The sequence below is a fragment of the Chelonoidis abingdonii genome, chromosome 10, assembly GCF_003597395.2.
Source record: "Chelonoidis abingdonii isolate Lonesome George chromosome 10, CheloAbing_2.0, whole genome shotgun sequence".
NCBI classification, from domain to species: Eukaryota; Metazoa; Chordata; order Testudines; family Testudinidae; genus Chelonoidis; species Chelonoidis abingdonii.
The window spans coordinates 34,211,618-34,234,315 of record NC_133778.1 but is presented as its reverse complement, the minus strand read 5'-3'; the positions used below and the strand labels follow the sequence as shown (position 1 = coordinate 34,234,315).

Genomic DNA, 22,698 nt, shown 5'->3' with positions numbered 1-22,698 from the left:
CATGACAGAGAAGGTGCAATGAACATGTAGGGCATTTGGTCTCTTGCCATCAATAACAGCTCTACTACAACATTCTCTGTTGGCCACCAACTTCTTAGCTGTTGAAAGTGCCTCTTGATGCTCTGCTGCGGCTGACAAGCTGTTCAGTGAAGTCCTGTGTATTTGAAGCCCTACATTCATGCCTACCCGGAATATGTGCTATTCAGTGTGGTGCACTCCAACAGCTGCCCCAACATAGAACAATCATCTCAAAGAGCTATTTCATTAAATTAACACTGTTAAAGAGCCCAAAGGATTCAGAGGAAGGTACATTTTCTTCAGTCTGCTTTTTCTTAAGCTATATTTTCTGAATACAGTGTTCCATCTGCAATGGAACAATTCAACCATTTCCCAGGGTGTTTAACATAATACAAATTCGTTTTACACTACAACAATGTATTTTATTTATATATACACACACACACGTACATGCACATGATGCATGATATTTTCTCAAATATCATCTGAATTGTAATATTTTAGTATTAAAACTAATTCATAGGGGTTTATAGTTCTGATCTATCTGAGTTGTACATCCATTCAATGTGCAGTGGCAGTCGAAAAGCTAAGAGAATATTAGGAACCATTAGGAAAGGGATAGATAAGACAGTAAATATCATAATGCCGCTATATAAATCTATGGTATACCTACACCTTGAGTACCGCATGCAGTTCTGGTTGCCCCATCTCAAAAAAGTTAAATTAGAACTGGAAAATAAATGATTAAGGGTTTGAAACAGCTTCCCTCTGAGGAGAGATTTAAAAAAAAAAGAGACAGATTGTTCATCTTGGAAAAGAGGTGACTATGGGGGGATATGATAGAAGTCTAGGAAGTCATGACTAGTATGGGGAAGTGAAGGAGGATGTTTTATTTACCCCTTCACATAATACAAGAACTAGGGGCCACACAGTGAAATTAATAGGAAACAGGTTTACAATAAACAGAAGCAAGTACTTCACAACATCTTCTGGCAATGAGTTCTACAAGTTGTGCATTGTGTGAAGGCCAGAACTATAACAGGATTCAAAAAAGGACTTAGGTAAGTCCATGGAGGAGAGATCCATCAGTGGCTATTAGTCAAGATGGTCAGGGATACAACCCTATGCTATGGGTATCCCTAAGCCTCTGACTGCCAGGTGCTGCGACTGGATAACGGGATGAGTCACTGGTAATTGCCCTGTTCTGTTGATTGGTTCTGAGACATCTGGTAATTGTCAGATGAAAGGATACTGTGCTAGATGGACCCAGTATGACCATTCTTATAGTTGTCTGCTGTGTATAAAGTACCCAGAATTCCTTGTTGTATACAAAATGGGGTCATGTGGATTAAGATCAGGTAATTACATTGAGATAAATTTAGATGGGGGAATTTTCAGTTTTCATTAATATTAATAAATTTTGTATTATAGAAGCAGCCTAAAGGCCACAACCTAAACTGAGGCCCTGTTGTGCTAGGTACTGTACAAATGCACAGTAAGGGACAGTTCCTGCCCAAAAGATCTTACAATCTAAATCAGGGGTGAGCAGACTACAGCCCATGGGCCGCATCCAGCTAGTCAGACCTTTTAATCCAGCCCTTGATCTCCCGCCAGGGAGCAGGGTTGGGGGCTTGCCCTGCTCTGCATGTGCCGTGTCTCCACACAGCTCCTGGAGGCTTCCAGCTCCTACACATAGGGGCAGCCAGAGAGCTCTATGTGCTGCTGCAGCCCCAAGCGCCAGTTCTGCAGCTCCCATTGGCTGGGAACCATGGCCAATGGGAGCTGCAGGGGCAGCACCTGCAGATGGGGCAGCATGCAGAGCCATTTGGCCGCACCTCCGTGTAGGAGCCAGTGGGGAGTCATGAGGCTGCTTCTGGGAGCTGCTTTAGGTAAGTGCTGCCTGGAACCTGCACTGCTGTGCCCCAACCCCTCCGTCCCAGCCTGGAGCACCCTCCTGCACCCCAAACCTTTCATCCATGGCCCCACCCCAGTGCCCACACCCTCAGTCGGAGCCATCACTCACTCCCATACCCAGCACTCAATTTCATGAGCATTCCTGGCCCACCATACAATTTCCATACCCAGATGTGGCCCTCGGGCCAAAAAGTTTGCCCACCCCTAATCTAACTAGATAAGGCAGACAAAGGGTGGGAGGGGAAACAGGCAGAAAGAGATGAAATGATTTGCCCAGGGTCAATGGCAAAGCTAGCAAAAGAATCTAAGTTTCTTACTCCTGGCCTGTCTGTTGGAGCACATTGCCATGGATATTTGCTGTTTGTGTTACAATAATACCTAGTTCTTACATAGCATTTTACATCAGTGGATCTCAACACGAGACTTAGTCACACCTTCTTGTCAACTGTTTGAAATGGGCCATTCTGATTATCACTACAAAATGTTTTTCCTCCTGCTGCTAATAGCCCACCTTAATTAGTCTCATTAGAGTTGGTATGGTAACACCCATTTTTTCATGTTCTGTGTATACATCTTCCTGCTGTATTTTCCACTGCATGCATCCGATGACGTGGGCTGTAGCCCACGAAAGCTTATACCCAAATAAATTTTAGTCTAAGGTGCCACAGGTACTCCTCGTTCTTTTTTCTTCTGTTCAGTTAACTAGTGACAAAAAGTCATCAGGTAACCTCTGTTTTTTCCCCCAAAGGAACCCCATCAGAGGAGCCATCATAACGAACACTAACTAAAACTCCTGCTACCTACAGCTATATGCTGACTATGTATAAGACAAAAGGGAGAGCCCTGTATACGTTTTAAAGAACTTAAATTTGGTCCCTCCACTGTCAGTCCTGAAGCACGTGGACTGCTGAGGAGAATCTTCACTGCTGATGCCCATGGTGCACTTTTGTGTAGAGCAACAGAAGGCTTCATTTTCAAGTACTGTCAATCTTGAAACATTAAGTTCGCTTAAGAAAAAGTGACTGAAGCTTTGACAGCTTTGAAGCATTCCCGTTCTCTGAAGCTTTTGGGAGTCAAGGAAGTGTGTTGAGGCATCGAAGAGAGCTTCAGAGCATTCGTATGTGCCACCTCAGGCTCTGCCACACATAAGGCAGAGAGTGTTCCTCTTATTGAAGAAAATTGAGCAGAGATATCCTCAGTCCAACAATCTGAATGTTCAAAAAGGTCACAAGCGGTTATCAGCATACGCTATACTACAGGATGAATTTGAAAATAGAATCTTTAACTTAAATTGGTACCTCCATGTGTATTCGTCATGGTAATGTGCTTGCAAAAAATTGCAATTTGTGCCACAGGTGGTCTGAGAGCCCCTGTGTCAGACATGCTATTTCAAAAAAGTCTTCCTGTTACAAGAAGGTGAGTCTTATTAAAAGAAAGTGTCAGAGTTTACCAGCTTTTGCCACATGGTGTCAGAGACACCATGGTATTTCCCTATGCTTAAATTTAGGAGCTAGCTACTGTATCTGATAAATGTCTAAACGAGTTAGTTATTTTTATGATTAAAACAAGTGGATACTTACTACAGTCACTTACAGAAAACTAGTGCATCTCTGTTGTCATCTGGATTTCCCTTTGCATCTAGTTGGTAACCACTGGCAATTGGCTCAGATATACTAATTGTAATTAGATTTTATTTCAAGTGTATTTCAGTTTTTGGTGAAAAATAGTCACACTCATTTGGGCTTCCAGGTTTGCTAGGTCATTAAGAATCAGTTTGTTTTTTCTTTTAAGATTAATGCTCTGCACAAACTTGTAAGAGACCTGGGTTCTCTCACTAGTTTCCTGGTCTGGTCTTGCTCTCCAGAATGGCAGAAGCTACAAGTGTAGAGGCAGCTCATTCATAAGAGGGGAGGGAGGAGGATGACTTCCTGGGGTTACTGCAGCAACAATCATCTGCCACCAACGCTGACTGAGTTCCATCCTGCTCTCTTGCAGGAGGAAGAATAGTGTAGTGTAGGGACTGCAGTGGGGGTGATCCTGTCACAGGGTGCTCCATTCACTGCTGGGCTGGTACATCATCCTGGTCACTCTAGGGATTAGCTGTCAAGGTAGATGCCCCCTTCCATGATTTGCACGCTGTCGTTTCAACTTTCTCTCTGGTCTGTCGCCCATCTCACTCCAGGAACCACAGCGTCCTATTCATGACTTCGCCCTCCAGCTGGATCACTCAGTGTTCCCCCTTCCGGGGCACAGTCCTTTGAATCCTTTGACCCACAGTGACTCAAGCAGTCTTCCAGTTCACTGTCCTCATCGCTCTATTGCACGCTCTTGGTGGCTGATAGGGAACCTGGGCCCGCCCTCTTCTCCAGGTTCCAGTCCAGAGACCCTTAACCCAGCAGTTCTGGGCTTTTCACTCTCTGCCTTCACTCCTCCTACCCTGGACTGCTTCCTACCCCCCGGGTTTCCCTTCTCTCTGGGTGTACCAGCTCCAAACCCTCTTCCCAGAGAGTGGCTGCCCTATCCCTGCAGTAGCCCCATTCTGTTCCCAGCTACCTGGCTCTTATCGGCCTCACCTGTTCCTGCCCAGCTGAGCCTGCTTTCAGTTAGCTACCGGCTCTTTGAGGTGCAGCCCGTGGAATTAAATTGGCCTGCTTGGGCCATCTTAACCGCTTCCAATCTTGTGTGGGGTGGACACCCCATCACAGGTTCTAGGAGATAATATGGAGGGAATCAGCTATACAGTGCCACTTTTACCACAGGTCCTTCTTGCTAACCTAATCCCCAAAGGATTAGGCTGATATTCAATTCCTCCATCCATAGACCCTTAAGAAATTAGATAGCTGTGCTTATTCAGTCAGGTTTTGATCAAACTGTGAAGGTGGTGTCAATTCACCTGTGAAAGCAGGTGGTGTCTGCAGTGGCAAGAGTCTATTTAATATTTATTCTGTTTTTCTTGAGTGATTAGTGATATAGGCTGCAATGATTAGGACTTGGAGCAGGAAAACTATATCTTGTTCCTACTTCAAAAAATGTATATGTTAAATTACTGAATCAGTAACTAGCAAGATTTAAGCAACATATCTGTTCATGGAATAAAATATGTGATTTGTAAACAGGAGAAGCAGAAAGACTGTAACAGGAAGCTTCTGGGAAGATAGAAAAAGGTCAAGCATGTGAAGAAATTCACACCTCCTTGCTTATCACCTCAAATAGTTGAGCACTAAGTGGATTTAAAAGGGGTAGAAGATTTGTACTTCAGAATTCCCACACAATTGCCTACTTTAATCAGTTGTTGAGGGTTATATTTAACAAGGAAGAGCTCTACCAGGAAAATGATTTCGCACAAACTATTCTATCCAGCCTGTGTTAACCCTTATAAAGACTGAACTAATGCAGTTTCACTGAGGCATGGCTGGCTGGTGGAGGTGGGGGAAAATAGCTCTTAGAATGAATGGTAAAAGGCTGTTTGGCCCTCTTTGTTTGGAGAGACAATTTTATTTTTGACGAGTCCAGCCTTTTATTGCTACTCAGAGAGATGCTTCTCAGATTTTTATGGCCTCAAGGAACTTATCCAATGAATTGAGATTCTCCCTATTCTGTTTTGTTAACTTTATCCATGCTTAGTCTTGGATGTGGAAATGAATCAGGGGCGGGGGGAGAAAGAATTTTCAAAAGAATAGAATTAAATTTAAATGCAGGTGTGCCCTATGTGACCAAGACAACTAAACCACTAATTGACTAAGGCTATGCCTACTCTGCCCTGCAGTTTGGACTACGGGTGTGTGAATAGCAGCATGCACCAAAGTGCTGCTCTGTAACTCCCCCACATGGACATTTCAGGCGTTAATTAAAAGGTTTCTAGTTTGTATTAACATAATCCTGTTTGACGAAGATTACATTAATCTATAGTTCATGGCCACAGTGTCTACATGGAGGAGTTACAGTGCAGCACTTTGGAGCCTTGCTGCTATTCATACTCCCATAGTCCAAACTGCGGGCCGTGTAGGGAAGCCCTTAGGTTAGGCCAACAGTTTGATTTTGAGGTCAAAAATTGAAATGTTTGTTGTAGATAAAAGTTGTTAGAGAGAGCGAAGCAATTGTATCAACATGACATTGCAACAAAAGTAGAGCAGCACAATCCTTCCTCAGTACTACCAAGAATCTAGGGTGTTGATTTTCTGACACGTGGACACAGATAAATATCAGTAAGAGTGATTTCATGGTGACTGTCTCTTTCTTGAGTTCTCACAAAGTCCCAAAATAAATTCTGTTCCCTGCATTGCATTTTTTTTCCTTATCAGGATACAGGGATATTTCCACAATAGTAACAGCTTTCAATTATTTATTCCTGGAATCAGCCTTTGGACCTGAACTATAATCTAGGATGATTGTGTAATGAGCTGTGTGGGTTTTGTTGAAAACACTGTTCATTGGTGGAGTTGTTTTGCATTGCTGTCTGGAAAAGGAAGTTTCAGATATTCTGGTGTATGCGTAGTATTTTGGGTTTGTTTTTTTTTAATTACAGATGTTAATATGCTCAGCAGAAGAGAATGTGTAGAATATTTTATTAAATATTTAGGCCAGTTTTTCAGTGTTGGATGTCTAAAAGTTAGGCATCTGAATCCACATTTAGGTACATGCATGAGTGGCCTGTTTTGACAGCTTCCAGTGATTTCAGAGATTCATCCCCCTGAAAATCAGGCTACTCATGTTACCACCCTGACTGATAGATTATAGACACCAAACTTTGTAAATGGACTAAATGTTCAAAGCTATTTTTTAATTAAAAAGGACATTTTCAGTGAGACTGCTTTGTGATGTGTCATTCGATATTCTTTATGAAAATATGCGTAAGATATGAATGACATAACTGAGATATACTTTATGCCAGATGGCTTATGTGAGATATCATTGGAAAGCTTATGATTTACTGAATGAAATTATCCAGTTTGTATGCCTGTACCATTTCTGAATCTGAAGTTAGTAATATTGACTATGTATCTGTATTTCAACTATGTTACGTTGGGTGACACCCACTGCTAACGCTTCAGGTACAACAATGGAAAAGCCAGACAGGGGTGGATGGCCCATCAGGTAGGGCAATGAGCTGTGAAAAGTTTGGCATTCCTGTGGATGCGCCATACTGCCTCTGACTTACGGATGCTGTGATACTACAGGATCAGGTAGTCTTGTCTACAGGGTCAGGAAAGTGGGGGGCAGGTTTGGGAAACAAAGGATTCCCGCCTTATGTAAATCCTATTTAAGGGCGAGGAGGAAGGCAAACAGGACCCCTCCTCTCCATAGCTTGTCTGCCCAAGAAGAAAGACTGCAAAAGGGAAGGCAAGGGGGGAGTCCAGACAGAGAGGACTCTAGTCAGAAAAGGGTTATTACTGAACTCTGAACCACAGAAGCTTTGCAAACTGCCTGCAACAATATCTAGGGTGAGAAATACTATTTGTAACCAATTTCATTAGTGAAATAGCTTAGTTTACATGTGTGATTTCATTTGCTTAGTAAAGTGCTTTGTTCTGTTTGTTACCCCTTTTACCACTTAATCTGTCTTTTATAGTTAATAAAATTGTTTTGTTTATTATTAAACCCAGTTTCTGTAATTTCTAATTGTGGGGGTAAGAAGTGTGCACACGTCTCTTCACATTGAGGGAGGGGGCAAATTTCATACAATATCTTTGTGTCTGCACTCCAAGGGAGGTGGGCATCTGAGTGCTGGAGCAAGTTGCTTAAGAGGAGTCTTTCCAGAGTGGATCTGCAGCTGGGTGTGGCCCTGCCTGTGTGTGTATTAGAGGAGATTTTGAGAGCCTGACTCAGCAAGACAGGTTAAAGGGGGGAGGGATAGCTCAGTGGTTTGAGCATTGGCCTGATAAACCCAGGGTTGTGAGCTCAATACTCAAGGGGGCCACTTAAGGCACTGGGGTAAAAATCTCTCTGGGGATTGGTCCTGCTTTGAGCAAGTGGTTGGACTAGATGACCTTCTGAGGTCCCTTCCAACCTTAATCTTCTATGAAAGGGAGCCCATGCTGGTAGAATCAGTGATATCTCAGCAAATCAGGTGGCTTCCCAAGGGATCCAACCCATCACATACTTATTTGAAATTTGGATTATTTTTTTTGGAGATATACCTATCTCCTAAAACTGGAAGGGACCTTGAAAGGCCATGGAATCCAGCCCCCTGCCTTCACTAGCAGGACCAAGTACTGATTTTTGCTCCAGATCCCTAAGTGGCCCCCTCAAGGATTGAACTCACAACCCTAGGTTTAGCAGGCCAATGCTCAAACCACTGAGCTATCCCTCCCCCCAAACAGCCAGATGTGGCCCGGCCAACACCCTCATCCGACCTCCCCCTGTTTTTTTCCCCTGACAGCCCCCCTGGGACTCCTGCCCCATCCAACCACCCCTGTTCTCTGATGGCCCCCCTCCAGGACTTCTGCCCCGCCTCTGCTCCCTGTCCCCTGACTGCCCCATCCAACTCTTCCTCTCATTCCTGACTCTCCCCCTCCCCCAGCCACCCCTTCTCCTTCCTGACTGCCCCCAGGAACCCCTGCACCCATGTTCCCCACCCTCTGACCACCCCAACCCTTATCCACACCCCTGACCACCACCACCCTGAACTCCCTTGCCCCTTACCGTGCTGCCTGGAGCACCAGTAGCTGGTGGCACTGCAGCTGCACAGCCCAGAGCACCAGGATAGGTAGCCTCGCTGGAGCCAGCCATGCCACCGCGCAGCACAGAGCACTGGGTCAGGCCATGGCTCTGCAGTTGCGCTGCCCCAGGAGCTCGCAGCCCCGCCGCCCAGAGCATTGTGCCGGCAGCTCAGCGAGCTGAGGCTGCGGGGGAGGGGGAACAGCAGAGGAGGGGCCAAGAGCTTAGGGGCCAGGCAGGCAGGTCCCGCGGGCCATAGTTTGCCCATCTCTGTCCTAGAACATGCTTTGGAATTGATCAGAGGCTGCATTCAAAAATTATTGCACACACAGAAATGCCCTTGAGTTGACAGTCAGGCTTTCACAGGCTTGGACAAAGAAAGATTTCAGAGTAGTTCTAGTAAGGAGACATGAGAACTGGCATTTTATTGTCTTCTTAGCAAAGTCAGATACTGGCCCATTACAAAATGTTTTGAAATAGCAGAAAATATTTTCCTTTACTTTTTCAACTAAGTTTTTGAGGGGAAATTATTCTTTAAAAGACATTTATTGTAAACACGTGCTTGTAGCATTAATGGAATTTTATGTTGATTTCAAGTTATTTTTTTAACTAGTCAAAGTTCAGATTTGGTGTAGGTCTTTTAATGACCACAGATCCCACTATTTGGATTTCTCTTCTGTGACATTCAAAAAATAAGTGAGTTGTCAGAATTATAAAACTATGTACTGTTTGGGTAGAGCAGGGGTCAGCAATCTTTCAGAAGTGGTGTGCCGAGTCTTCATTTATTCACTCTAATTTAAGGTTTTGCGTGCCAGGAATACATTAACATTTTTAGAAGGTCTCTTTCTATAAGTCTATAATATATAACTAAACTATTATTGTTTGTAAAGTAAATAAGGTTTTTAAAATGTTTAAGCAGCTTAATTTAAAATTAAATTAAAACGCAGAGCCCCGCAGACTGGTGGCCAGGACCCAGGCAGTGTGAGTGCCGCTGATAATCAGCTCACGTGCTGCCTTCGGCACGCATGCCATAGGTTGCCTACCCTGGGGTAGAGTATGTTTAATTACAAGTCTGTCTGTTGACTTTTGTATCCTTTGACAATGAAGCAACGCACTGATTGGCTTAAACTCAATATTTTTTATTGTACCAAATTAAATTTTTCCAGATTGTGTTGCCCAACAGGAAAATGGCAAGAACTCTAACTTTATGGAATTCTTCTGTGTGTTTTGGAAAAAAGATTGAACCTGGTTAGGATTAACATTATCAAGTAATTGGATTAAAAACTATCTCAAATACAAATGTGAAAGTAAGGCTGAGCTACAGTAGCAAGGAATTAATTGAATGGTTCTTTGTCCCATGTCTTCTGGCAGAGAAAAACTATCAGCCTTCCAAAATACATTACTTGGTAGCTCCATGGTATAGCTTTGACAGCAGTATCAAACGATTAACAAATTACCCAGCTGTGTTTATTACAATGCTGTGTTCTTTAACTGAAGTGAAGTTTAGAGTTGGCAGTTTTAATTGTCTAAAAAATGAGTATTTCTCTCTGCAGCTCTAAAATACTCAGGAATAAGTTCTATGCTACTTCACAATCAAGCCTGAATTAGCGGGAGATCCATAAGACAAAGAAATAGGCTTTTCCAGCAGTGATTTCTAGACTTTAGGCTTAAGGGCATGATATACTGAAGGAGTGACAAAAGCAAGGGTTTGTGCAGTAAACTAGACTCCATGCATCTTCAGTTACATGCTCCCTTTATGGATGTTTTAGAGCAGTAAACAACCTTTCTTGTTTAGGCAAAAGGCATTTGCCGTTGAACTGTCAGCTATAAAATGACAGTTACAGCTATATAAAGCTCACAGTGGACTGGAACTTTTGAACATAAAGCAGAAACTGATGAGACTACTTCAAATCTAGTTTCCTAAATACACAGTATCAAAAAAAGGCATTTTGATTAGATCATCATTACACAGTAGGACCTCCAGAGTAACTAACACCTTGGGAGTAGAGGTTGTTTCGAACTCTGAACAAAAGCATTATGGTTGTTCTTTCAAAAGTTTGCAGCTGAACCTTGACTTAATACAGCATTGACTTACTATGCAGCTCAGAAATGCTGTTTTTAACTGTCTTAATTTAAATGAAACAAGCACACAAACAGCTCCCTTACTTTGTCAAATTGTTTTTAACTTGCTTTTTTTTTTTTCAGTAGTTTGTGTTCAACACAATACTGTACTTGTTTTTTCCCCCCCTCTCTCTGCTGTTGCCTGATTTAGAACTGGAAATATGCAATGAGGTGTGTGGTTGCCTGGTTAGTTTGTAACTCTGTGGTTCTACTGTATATATCCTGCTTTTCTAAAAACGTGTCCTATGTCAGCAAAAAAACTCTCTTTCAAAATTAGGCTGTTGTAGAGATAAAATTGCATCTGAGGGCCTTGTCAATAAAAGCCATATAGCATTCTGTGTATGGAGGACATAAGTAGAGCCCCACAAATCTGCAGATAACCCATTTATATTTGTGGACCATGTTTGCAGACTGAATGCAGACACAAGTTTTATATCCATGCAGGGCTCTACACATGAGCACTCAGATACTGTGCTAAGTACTCTAGAAATCCCCATAAATGTAAATAATGAATGCATTTCACACTGACTTCACTTCCATTCCTGCTGGGTCCCTGTTAAGTATCTCAGGGTTGAAATTCCCAGAAGTTTTACTCTGACACATTTCAATGCCATCACTTATGGAACATAGCAAATGTTGCAAAAAGGGCTTTGTCACCACAGAAGGGGTACTCTACTCACCACTCAGTAGCTTCTGGCAATTCTGGGCATTAGCTGTGCCCAGGTCAGTGCCTCTTCCACCATTGCTGCTCTCCTGTCACTTATGGAATCGCTGTACAGCTGCTTCATGACTCAGCCTCTAGCCAGGTCAGGTCACATCCTGGTTCTACCTTCTAGGGGACTCTTTCAAAGTCTCTCTGCATAAGCAGCATCATTCAGTCTTCACACCTGCTGTCCTGACTACATCACTCCCACAGTGACTCAGGCAGTCTTCCCATTCGTTGCCCTAGCAATACCACTCTGCAATGGTTAGCAAGGGAACCCAGGTCTGCCCTCTAGTTCAGAGTCCAGTCCAGGGCCCTACAGCAAGCAGTTATGGTCTAGGACTTCATCAACCCTACCGCTCTCTTTCCTAGATTATTTCCTACCGTGCTTCGGTATGCTTATCCTTTCTTGTTAGTCAGACCCATCCCTCTTAAGCCTGCTAGCTTAAACCTTATCTCATGGGTTCCTATATCCTCCCCACCCTTCCTTCTCCCTTACCTCTGGAAGAAAGACTGCAGACCTCCTTCTTGCCACCTGAACCACTGTGGTTAGCCTCTTGGCTTGATAGAAGTTGTGCCTGTTCCCTCACAGGTGAGCTTCCTTCTCATTAGCATTCTCCATACAGCCTAAATATGCCCTATTTGCAGCTTAATTGGCTGCCTGAAGCTGATTGGGGACAAGGCCACTCCCCATCATAAATCAGAATGTCTTAAATTCACTCTAACCTCTACCTGGCATCCTAAGGGCCATTCTGACATGTGGGGATCCCCAATTAGAGGTGTTCTAACCATAGCACTTTACACAGAGTGTAAAGGAATCATGCCTGAAAAGGTGAGTGGCATAGGAATTGCTATGGTAGCTTTTATGCCACTCAGTGATTCCCCCACATGCTGGGGGAAGCCTCCACTGACATCAGCATTATGGCTGTTGCACCACTCCGGCAGCCATGGGGGGGGCTATAGAGTAGTATCTTTTGTTTTATTGAATTTTTTTAACTTTTCAGTGCCCTGGCTGGGCAGGAATTCCAATCAGAGTCTGGAAAGGTCTCTTCAGTCACCTGTGTCCATTGTAGTTGTAAGAGCTTGTCTTAGGAGGCTGTTGCACTGTCTGACAAATCCCATTGTTTGGACGTTTTCCTGGTATTCAGCCAATCTTTTTTTCCTTTATTACATCTCATTATTACCTTTGCATATTACAGCCCCCCATTACCTCCCATAATTAAGGTCAGCATACAGTTGACTTTGCGCAAGTGGCTGTAAATTACCTTCACACACACCCCTTCCTTTTTATTTACCCAACCCCATCATTATGAAATTATGAATCGTGCCTAAATTTTAGGTCTAATTATTTAAGATGAGAAGTATTGTCAGTGGAAGACTACTTAATAATATATGGTATTTTACTGTCACTCGCAGCAGTTAAGTTAGAAATTATTGTTCTAGGCAAAGTTCCTGCAACTGGCTCCAGGTGAGAGATTTGAATGCATTTAGTGAACTGTAACAAGGAATCCTAATCATTAGACTCAGAGAGCTTATCAAAGCTAGAGAGGAAGAGTGTAGCACATTGGAACATTCTTGTTGTAATTCTAACATTAAATAAAAAGTACATGAATAAAGATAATTTTCACTGATGTGCATAATAAACTGGTAAATTTGACCAACTTCTCTTGCATCAAAGTAATATAAAACCAGTACATACAAACTGTATTTCATGAAAAAATATACATCATTATCATGACTAATCAAGACAGAATGGTGGTATCTGTAAAAATATGCCACTGAAGGTTCCTACGAAACAAAGTGCACCTCAGTATTGATGAACAATCCTTGGCCAGTCTTTGGCTAAATAAATTGGGGCTTTGATGGCAGAAAGCTTCCTAGAATTCTCTTTTGTACTGAAAGAATCCTAAAAAGAGTGGAAGAAATTACAGGTCTTGTTTGTTTTCAGTTTCTTGTCCAAAACCGGTACAATCATGGAAAGCTCCTGTAGAAATCTCAGGCTCAGTCCACCTTCTGGACAAGTGTTTGTACAAACTCTCACACTTTATAAGGAAGGACAGGTGCATTCTGAGAAGAGATGCATTTGTTTTACTAGTCTTGCAGTGCTACAAATCTCAGATCAAATTCATACTAGAAATTATATTTTGTGTTTATTTTCAAATTGTCCCAGAGTATCCTAGGCACTTTACAGAATCATATAAAAAGACCAAGTCCTTATCCCAAAGAACTTACAAGCTAATAGTCTGCTCCTGCTTCCATTGACATCAGTGATGCGGAACCAAGCACTAAAACCTTGTTCTCTGTGCAGATAGTCCCCTGCACCGACCAAAGCTCATTGCAGGATCAGGGCCAAGGGATGTATCTACACTACCATTTTTCTCTCAAAGTTTTCGACCTTTGCAGCCAACGCGGCAACTTCAAACGCATAGCATTGATGGAAGTACGGTGTAGATAGGTCTCCAGGCTCCTGCAGGTGTGTTCATCACTTAACTCATCCAGAGCAGATGTAGAAGACATGAGAATAAAACTGCTGGCACTTTTTCTACACTAGAGCTGCAATGGTTTTAGCACTGGCAGGAAGTTTTAGGGAGAAAAGACTGGTATAGACAAGGCCCAATTTTAGATGACCGCAAGAAAAGGATGGCCAGGGAAAGGAGTATGGGAGAGCAATGGTTACAGGCATAGGATTACACAGTACCCTGATGGCCATGTGTGCTCATCTTGAGGTTCTGTTACATATATTGCTTCTGTTTGTCATTCAGATAAGATACCTATATGTCCCTTGTCTTGTCTTGGGATACGTCTACAGGGAGGTGTAATTCCCAGCATAGGTAAACATGCACATGATAGCACCTTAAAATAGCAGAGTGGCTGTGGCGGCTCGGCCTGGCCACTCTTTGTTTGTACCTGGAGGTCGGGCAAGAGTGTACTCAGGGCAGGTCTACACTACAGTGCTACTTCGGCACAGCGGCACCACTGTGGTGAAGACATGTTATGCCGATGGGAGAGCGCTCTCCCGTTAGTGTAATTTCTCCACCTCAGTGAGCAGCGTAAACTCTGCAAACAGGAGAGCGTCTCCTGCCAACATAGCGCCAGTGTAGACAGTGAAACTTATCTCACTGTGGGAGGGGGGGAGGGAGAAGCATGTTTCCACACCCATGCATAATGTAAGTGAGATCAAATTAAGCAGGAGTGTAGACTTGCCCTTAGGCAGCTTGAGCAGAGCTAGCATATGTAAGTGTACCCAGACTAGGAATAACACCTTCCAGCTTCTATGTAGACATGCCCTGTGTCATAGTCCTTCCCATCAGTGAAGCAGCAGGTATTTAAGGAGCAGCTCTTTTTGGTTAACTTTATTTTAGCAATAAATCTGTAATTGCACTAATCAGTTTTTTTAACCTATAAAATAAAATTTTCTGTAAATTTTAAAGCATAGATTTCTTGTCACTTTAAAAAAATGGGATTGCTTTGTTCCTTTGTCTCATTTTTTTTAGCCTATTTGCAAAACTGAATTTTGGATGTGCCAGCAACTAATGTGGTAGGGCAGCAAGACAGTAGCAATTAACTGCCCAGATATGCTACGTAGCTAGATTACTTAGATGTCTGTGTGCCAGAGCAAATCTCCACTACTCCCAATCTTCCACTGGCCTAGGTGAGGGCTGCCCCTTAGCTTTTGCCAGGGCTGAGTAGGCCTGAGTCAGCGAGCTGCATCTGGCTCCCTGCAGCCACTGTGCTCCACTATCTATCTCTAAGCTGCATATTGACCTAGTGGAGAATCAAGGCCATGGGGCTACTTACATTTTTACATGAAGACACAGGATTAAACGCTTTGCTGAATTAGGCCTTTGGGTTCTAGTGCTCTCCACAACCTCTCTAATCACTGGATTCTTGGTGCCCTGATCCTATTGTGAGTGGTTCTAGTCTCTGATTTGCTGATCCTTGTGTCAGTCATACTCCATCAGCACTGTGAGGTGGGGAGTGTTGCTTTTTTCGACAGGTAGAGAAAAGAATAAAATGTAGCTTGGTAAATTTAGCCAGCAGCTGTTCAATATTTAGTGCTTGAATGTACTGTAGAAAAAAAAATGATTGGAAATAGCCTGTTGTGTTGTCTTAGCTGTGTATTAAACTCTTAAGTATGGTTTCCACATATCAATAATGTCACAATAGCTGGCGTTTTCAGTCACTAGTGAAGCTAAAGTATCTCTCACACCATTGGAGCATGTGGCACTGTTCCAACTGTTGTAACAAATTTCCCAAACCTCAGTTAAAAATAATGCAATGACCAACCTTTTTGATTTAACAATTTTCTCCTTTGAGTGTATTTACTGTTACAGTGTTATCTTATTTCTGAAGTTGTAGCAGTGTTTTCTCAGCTGTGAGAGGGCTGTTGAATATTGTACCAATAGGGCACTTTCTTCCCCTCTTATAAAGGTGAGAATATTCTAATCTTCAAAACAGCATTCTCCTCCCCACATGTAACCTTATCCTTTTACATAGGACTAATAGAACATAGAAGATAACACTAAATAATAAGTGGACAGTTATTGCACTTAGATGCTGGGCTATTAACTGATAGGTGCCTTGTTCCGAGATGGTGAGTGATTACCAGATTGGCTCAAAGCTAGACACCATAGCAGAACTTAATTGTGACTGATTCATTTGGCTGAAATATGTCGCTCTTGTAATTCAGTCATTTCATTAATCTGATTGAATGCCATCCAGCCATTAGAGTTGTGTGAAAGAAAGGTAGCTAACGCATGAGGCAAGAACACTAGCCTCTGCATTAGACTATAAAATAACCATTAGGACAACTAATGCTGAAATTGAATCGCTTCATAGAAATTTAGTTTCCAAGCATAATAATTAGCTATAAGCCTGATGAATATCAAGAATTAATTAAAACTTTTCAGTGGCCTGGGTGGGTTTTAAATATTATCATTATTGCTCCAGTATTTTTAGTTCTTATGCTAATTGCTTTTTAGAAAGCATGAATGGAATAATCTACAGTAGCGATGTGAGGTACAAACAATTTACTGCAACATTAAGAACTATTGCTTGGCATCCTTCTAAAATTTATCTGCAGTTTTTGTTAAACTCCTTTGTACATGCAGTACAAATCAAAAGGACATGGGTCAAGGTTTTCAGGCCCAAATTTTATCCGTAGTATTTCTTTTCAACAAAGTTAAGAATTATAAGCTGGAAGCTGTCTACTTTTATTTTTGGTAAAGGGACAATAGCTACAATACCACCAGAGATTATTTTTAAAATTTATTTAAAAATGCTAGCTAGAACTCCTGATTATTTTTGCAATATAAAGAAAAGGCCTCAAACAGACTAATTATTTAATACATAAAACAGTCACTGATTAACAAAAATGAATAAGCTATGAATTATAACTGGAAGAGAATTCATAATTAAAATCAGCATTTGGCTCTCTCTTGAATGTCATCTTAAGGCTAAAAATGCTTCCATGTTTATGACACAGGATATTTGGATGCGTGATGATGATGAAAAAGTTCCTCTTCTGCGTATTAAAGCAGGAAAGAAACTAGTTTATAATCAGACATGAGTGCTCGTATTGCCACTTTCTCAAGCTATGTTACTCTGCACAGCCGTCAGCGTGGATCTCATCAAGAGAGGAATCTGCAAATGTAAAATCAAAACATTACCTTAAATTATGGTTTTGTAGAGACTTACTTATATTTTTTAAATCAATGCCTGCTTTATGGAGAAAGGGTTTTGTTTTGGATATTTGTGAAGGGATGTAGATGAACTCTCACATTTTTATAGCATTAATTCTAACATCCCAGCAGTTAGGAAAGTGCTAGCTCATTATTTCATAAACAGTTTAGTAATATTGACATCAATTCAGCTGCTAGAAAATTTGTATAACATGCTCTTTCCTTCCTGAGGAAAATGTCTGTAATATAACCATTTTTAAAATATACAGCATTTAGTAACACAAATATATAAATATGGGGGTTCCTATTAATTTGGAGGTGTTTTTACAATAGATTAAATTCCTTATCCTCCCCCACAAGAGAACCTTAAACTTTCCAGTGTAGGGAGTACAAAATTTTACTCTATATTATCCTAAACAAGTGACAGTAAACATGTAACAGCTCAACACTACTACACTTGTTAATCACACTTTAAGATACTTTTATAAATAATTTTATAAATGGTTAATAGGTATTACAGACTAGAGTAGTATATTTTACAGTTGGGTATAAGCACATCCATAGATGGTGTTTATAGCTGGCTATAAGCCATGGTTACAAACAAACAAACAAACAATCTGTTCACCTGTTGCAGCCTAACAATCTCTAAATCAATTAAGCACTTATCAAAACATCTATTAATTGTTTATTATATTAACCCTTTATAAACTATTCATAAATGTGCCCTTAATATAAATTGCGACAATTTTTTTCTAATACCCCAGAGCCAGTGAGTGAGTGTGAGGTATAATTTCTTTTTTATATGTGTGTTCCATGTAACTGGAAGGACAGAACACAGAAGCTTACTGTCGCTACATACTCCAAAACACAAAGATGGGAATTGTGTTTAATACAGTGATGGTCCAATGAATCCATCACATTGCCAGAACATTCAAAAGGAGTAAGGTCCTGATTCAGCTAGATACCTATGTACAATGCCTAGTTTTAAGCAGTAATCCCCCACTGAAGTCAATGAGAAGCTTGGCACCTGCTAAAGTCATGTAAATGATTGATATTAAACATAAAACTGGTAAAAAGTTAATCACTGCAGATGTTATTTACAAAGGTACAATTGATTCTCTCTCCCTCTCTCTTTAAATAGTGCTGGCCCTAAAGGAGATAATATTTATGAATGGAGATCAACAATACTTGGACCTCCAGGTTCTGTATATGAAGGTGGTGTTTTTTTCCTGGATATCACATTTTCATCTGATTATCCATTCAAGCCACCAAAGGTAAGGGTAAGGTTTTTATTTATAGTAACCAAGATTTTTAAAAATGACTGGTGATTTTTGGAGAAAGGCCTTGATTTTCAGATGAGTGCTCAGCACTTTCTGAAAATCAGGCCCCTTTAAGATGTCCTAAAAGATGCCCCAAAACCACCTTTGAAAATCTTGGCAAACAATGTCAAGAAATATGTCTGCTTCACAATTCATACTGTTTTTTTTCCCCAACTTTCCTAATGGTCAGTTGAGTGATAATTCTAAAGTAATTGGTCAGATGTAATAGGTAGGGTGACCAGATGTCCCATTTTTAAATGTACAGTTCCGTTTTGGGGGATTTTTCTTATATAGGCACCTATTACTCCCTACTCCCTGTCCCCTTTTTTCACAGTTGCTATCTGGTAGCCCTAGTAATAGGTGAAAAACTAATTCCAATAAAAGATATCTTCTCTTTACACATAAGTTTCATAGCAAACAGTAACAAAAAGAAAGGATGTTAGAACTGAATAAATTCAACTAAAAAAATGTTACATTGTACCTTCCAGTTGGCTAAGAATCCTATGACAGTATCCATTATTATAAAATGTCAGTGTAACTGAAACTGATTAGATTTGCCTTTTTGACTGCACTGCACATTGAAGTGTCTTTATTTATTTATGTATGTTGGTTCCTTGGGGCACAACATAAAAAATAATGCATTCTCAGACTTCCCAAAAAGCACAAAATACAAACCATAATGTTCTTTGAAGTAAGTTTGTTTTCATGGAACGACAAAGAGTTTTTGCGGAATATTTCTAATTCCACATCAAGATTATACTATTATGTGAGTTGGATGAGTTTCATGAAACATTCATATGTGTCTCCCAAAGTACAGTAAAATTAAAATGGAAGTTTTACTCATCTCTGCCATGAACTGTGGCTTCTGCAACTAATGCATTGAAATATTTCTCACTCATTTTGTTTATGCACAGAAATCATTTTCATACTATACGAATATTAATCTGAAATCAATTAAAACAGAAGGATGATGGCACTTACTGCAGTAGAAATGTGTTATAGTAATTCCTGCCTAACAGGGATGTGATGATGATTTAGTATGCAAAATGCTTAGATACTAAGGTTGCACAGTTAGGTACAGAAAAGTAAGGAAAAGACAAAGCTAAGATTACACATGCAAGCCATTTTTTCATATGTATGCATTGCAATAATTGTAATATAGTCTTGCTCATGATCAAACTGTTACTCAAACACAATATAATATTTATACTGAATACACGCTGTATTTGTAGTACTATGTATGACTGTGTGCATGCCAAAGAGTCTGTAGAAAAGTGATTTACCTACCAGATGTGCAGTGAATGAGGCCAAAGCTCCCGCAGAGTTACAATGAATGAAGCAAAATGTACACTTTAATAAGTGCATTTTACAAAATATGCAGTGAACGAGAAAGGTCTCTGCAGAAGTTCTGCTCCATTCAGAATGCATCCTTCAAAACTTCTGCTACCCAAAAGCTAGGGACAGGCTATTCATAGATAGCATTTAACGATTTTTGTCTGTAACTTTAGGTTACTTTCCGTACCAGAATCTATCACTGCAACATCAACAGTCAGGGAGTCATCTGTCTGGATATTCTGAAAGACAACTGGAGCCCTGCTTTGACTATTTCAAAGGTTTTGCTGTCTATTTGTTCTCTCTTGACAGACTGCAATCCTGGTAAGCAAATTCTAATTTACCAAGCATGAACTCTTGCTCATTTGCTGCAAAAAATGTTTCAATAGATGATTCTCTGCTGAATAATTCTGTCATTCTAAAAATAGATGTTTGAGATTAGAGATTAAAACCCCTTGTTTTATTTAAATCCATCTAAACTTGTATCATGGCAAGATTGCTCCCTGTAATAGATTTTCTGGCCTTTGCATAGCCAGTGCCAAGATCTGCACTTCAGCCCTTAGCTCTCATATGGCTTTTTTCACTGATCCGTCTTTAAGGAGGGTAAACAGCATTATCCCATTTTACAGAAGGAAGAAATGGGGTTACAGAGAGTTGACATGACTTGCCCAAGCGTACACGGCAGGTCAGTGGACAATCCAGAAACAGAACTCAGATCTCCTGACTACCAGTCTATTACATTAACCGCTTGATTATATGAAAAACAGCTTCCTGTTCAGCCTCCTTAAATATATTTTTTGGGGAGACGAAGAGAATAAAATGAAAATTTGTAAGAGGTGACTGTTTCAAACAACTCCAAGACCGTGAAACTGGAAGGAATACGGCCCAATACTTTTAAAATCAATGGATTTACACTAGGTTAAATGGGAGCAGGATTTGGTCAAGAGTTTTATCATGAAAGAGCCTTGAATTCATTAATATACACAGCACTATGCATCCAGCACTTTGCATTCATAAAAAAATGCTGTAAATTAGTACATACAGTTACTCTATGAAATATCTAAGTTTTCATGTTTGTTCATTTGAAGCTACACTCTGTTTTCAAATAAAGGAAGGAGGAAAGCAAAGAAGGTGAAGTGTTAATGGTGAATCCTATCCCTGTAAACAAACAACATTTCAGCTTCCCTGCTTTTCTTTCAAGTTGTTAAAGGGGTTGAGTTGGGAGTGAGTTGACCAGGGCAGGGAGCCAGAGCTCAAATTGAATGAGACTGAGGGAGAGTGCTTTCCCTGGTGCTACCCTGCTGGGGCCTGGATACCTGCACCTCGCTGCATGGGTCTGTTTTTCGCAGCGTAGACATACTCTGAGGGACTAGTGAGGAGGTTCTTTACAGAGAATGGGCTTCCAGTTGAGGCGGAAGAATCTGGTGCGACTGTCTGAAAATTTAGCTTGGAAGTAACCAACTGTTCTTTTAACGGTGTCATGAGGAAATCTTTCAGACCATGCTTTTGTCACCTCTGACTGGTGATGTGTTAATCTATACAGGAGCAGTTTGGCCTCGTGTGGCATGTGAAGTTTCTTTTTTTAAGTTTAACATTTTAAAAGTGTGAATTATATATACATTGCATAATATCAAGCTGTTCCACACACAAAAGGCTCATGGGTTGCTTCTAGTTTTACACAACTCCTAGCCTGTAACTGTTGTTCAGACAGTCAGCTAAAATGAAAAGCTATAACGTTAAACACAGATGTCTGTCTGTCTTTTAAATAAACTAAATGCTGGCGCTTGCAGATAATCAAAACAGATTAAAATCCTTCCTATTCATTCTGCTTTGGGTGTTCTTGAAAATGGCTTGTGTGTCAAGACCTCTGCTACAAAGCCTAGCATTTTCTGGCCTAATAAAAACAGTGTACTGGGAAGCAAGTAATTTTTAAAGTGTTTCCTTTTTTAATAGAACGATTTCTAATGTTTTTCTTCCCTATCTTCCTCTCCTTTTACCCCAAACCATTACAGCTGATCCTCTGGTCGGAAGCATAGCCACTCAGTACCTGACCAACAGAGCAGAACATGACAGGATAGCCAGACAGTGGACCAAGAGATATGCAACATAAATGACAAACTACTTGTGCTCTGTGAGGGTGCAGAAGGCAACTTTACAGTGTGCAACAAATCTTTATAGCCTTTACAATACGGACTTCTGTGTATATGTTATACTGATTCTACTCTCTGCTTTTATCCTTTTGAAGACTGGGATTCTGCCCCCTAAAAAAAGGTAAATGCTATCAGGAGTAGAACTTTGTAGCTGTAGATTAGTTATGTTTAAAAAGCCTACTTGCAAGTCTTGCTTCTTTGGGATATCAAAATGTATTTTGTGATGTACTAAGGATACTGTTCCTGAAGTCAACCAAATATTATAGTGCATTTTAGCCTAATTCATTATCTGTATGAAGTTATTAAAGGTAGCTGTAGATTACTAGGAATTATGTCATTTGTATTAAACCCAGATCTATTTCCAATATGTGGTACATGCTGTTGTGAAAACTGTTTTAACTTTTACCTTTGTCAGTTTGTAATGAAAGGATTTCCTTTTCCCCTTTGTAGCTCAGAGAGCACCCAGTGTATCATCTCAAACATAATAAACATGTTCCCCAAGGAGCAGTTTCTTTGTTTTCCTAATTTAAATTAGAATTGGAGTGAATTTAAGTATAACCATGATGCAAAGCTATTGTATCACAGGTCCCGATGGATCATCTGGTAAATTAATATACACAAGCAAAGGCTTGCTATTAAATGTATGTCTATGGATTGTTTAAAAGTAAACATTTTCCAGTGGATTTTTTTTTTTTTAAACAGAAAATATTTTCCTGTTTTGGGTTTTTTTTTTAAAACTAACAAGGTTATTTAAGTTAAAATGAGAGCAGTTAGTGAGAGGTTGCTATGACAGTTACTGTGGA

General features: G+C 40.7%; 1 protein-coding gene across 2 annotated transcripts in view; it reads left to right on the top strand.

Annotated features, from left to right (window-relative positions):
• UBE2E3 (ubiquitin conjugating enzyme E2 E3) overlaps positions 1-22,402 on the top strand; it is an 82,916-nt gene extending 60,514 nt beyond the window's left edge. For both annotated transcript variants that reach the window (XM_032783815.2, XM_032783814.2), the window contains exons 4-6: positions 18,236-18,368; positions 19,922-20,069; positions 21,758-22,402. In XM_032783815.2, coding sequence (XP_032639706.1) covers positions 18,236-18,368; positions 19,922-20,069; positions 21,758-21,855 — 379 coding nt within the window. In that variant the 3' untranslated portion in view covers positions 21,856-22,402. The remainder of the gene's footprint in view (positions 1-18,235; positions 18,369-19,921; positions 20,070-21,757) is intronic.
• The last annotated feature ends 296 nt before the right edge of the window (positions 22,403-22,698 follow it).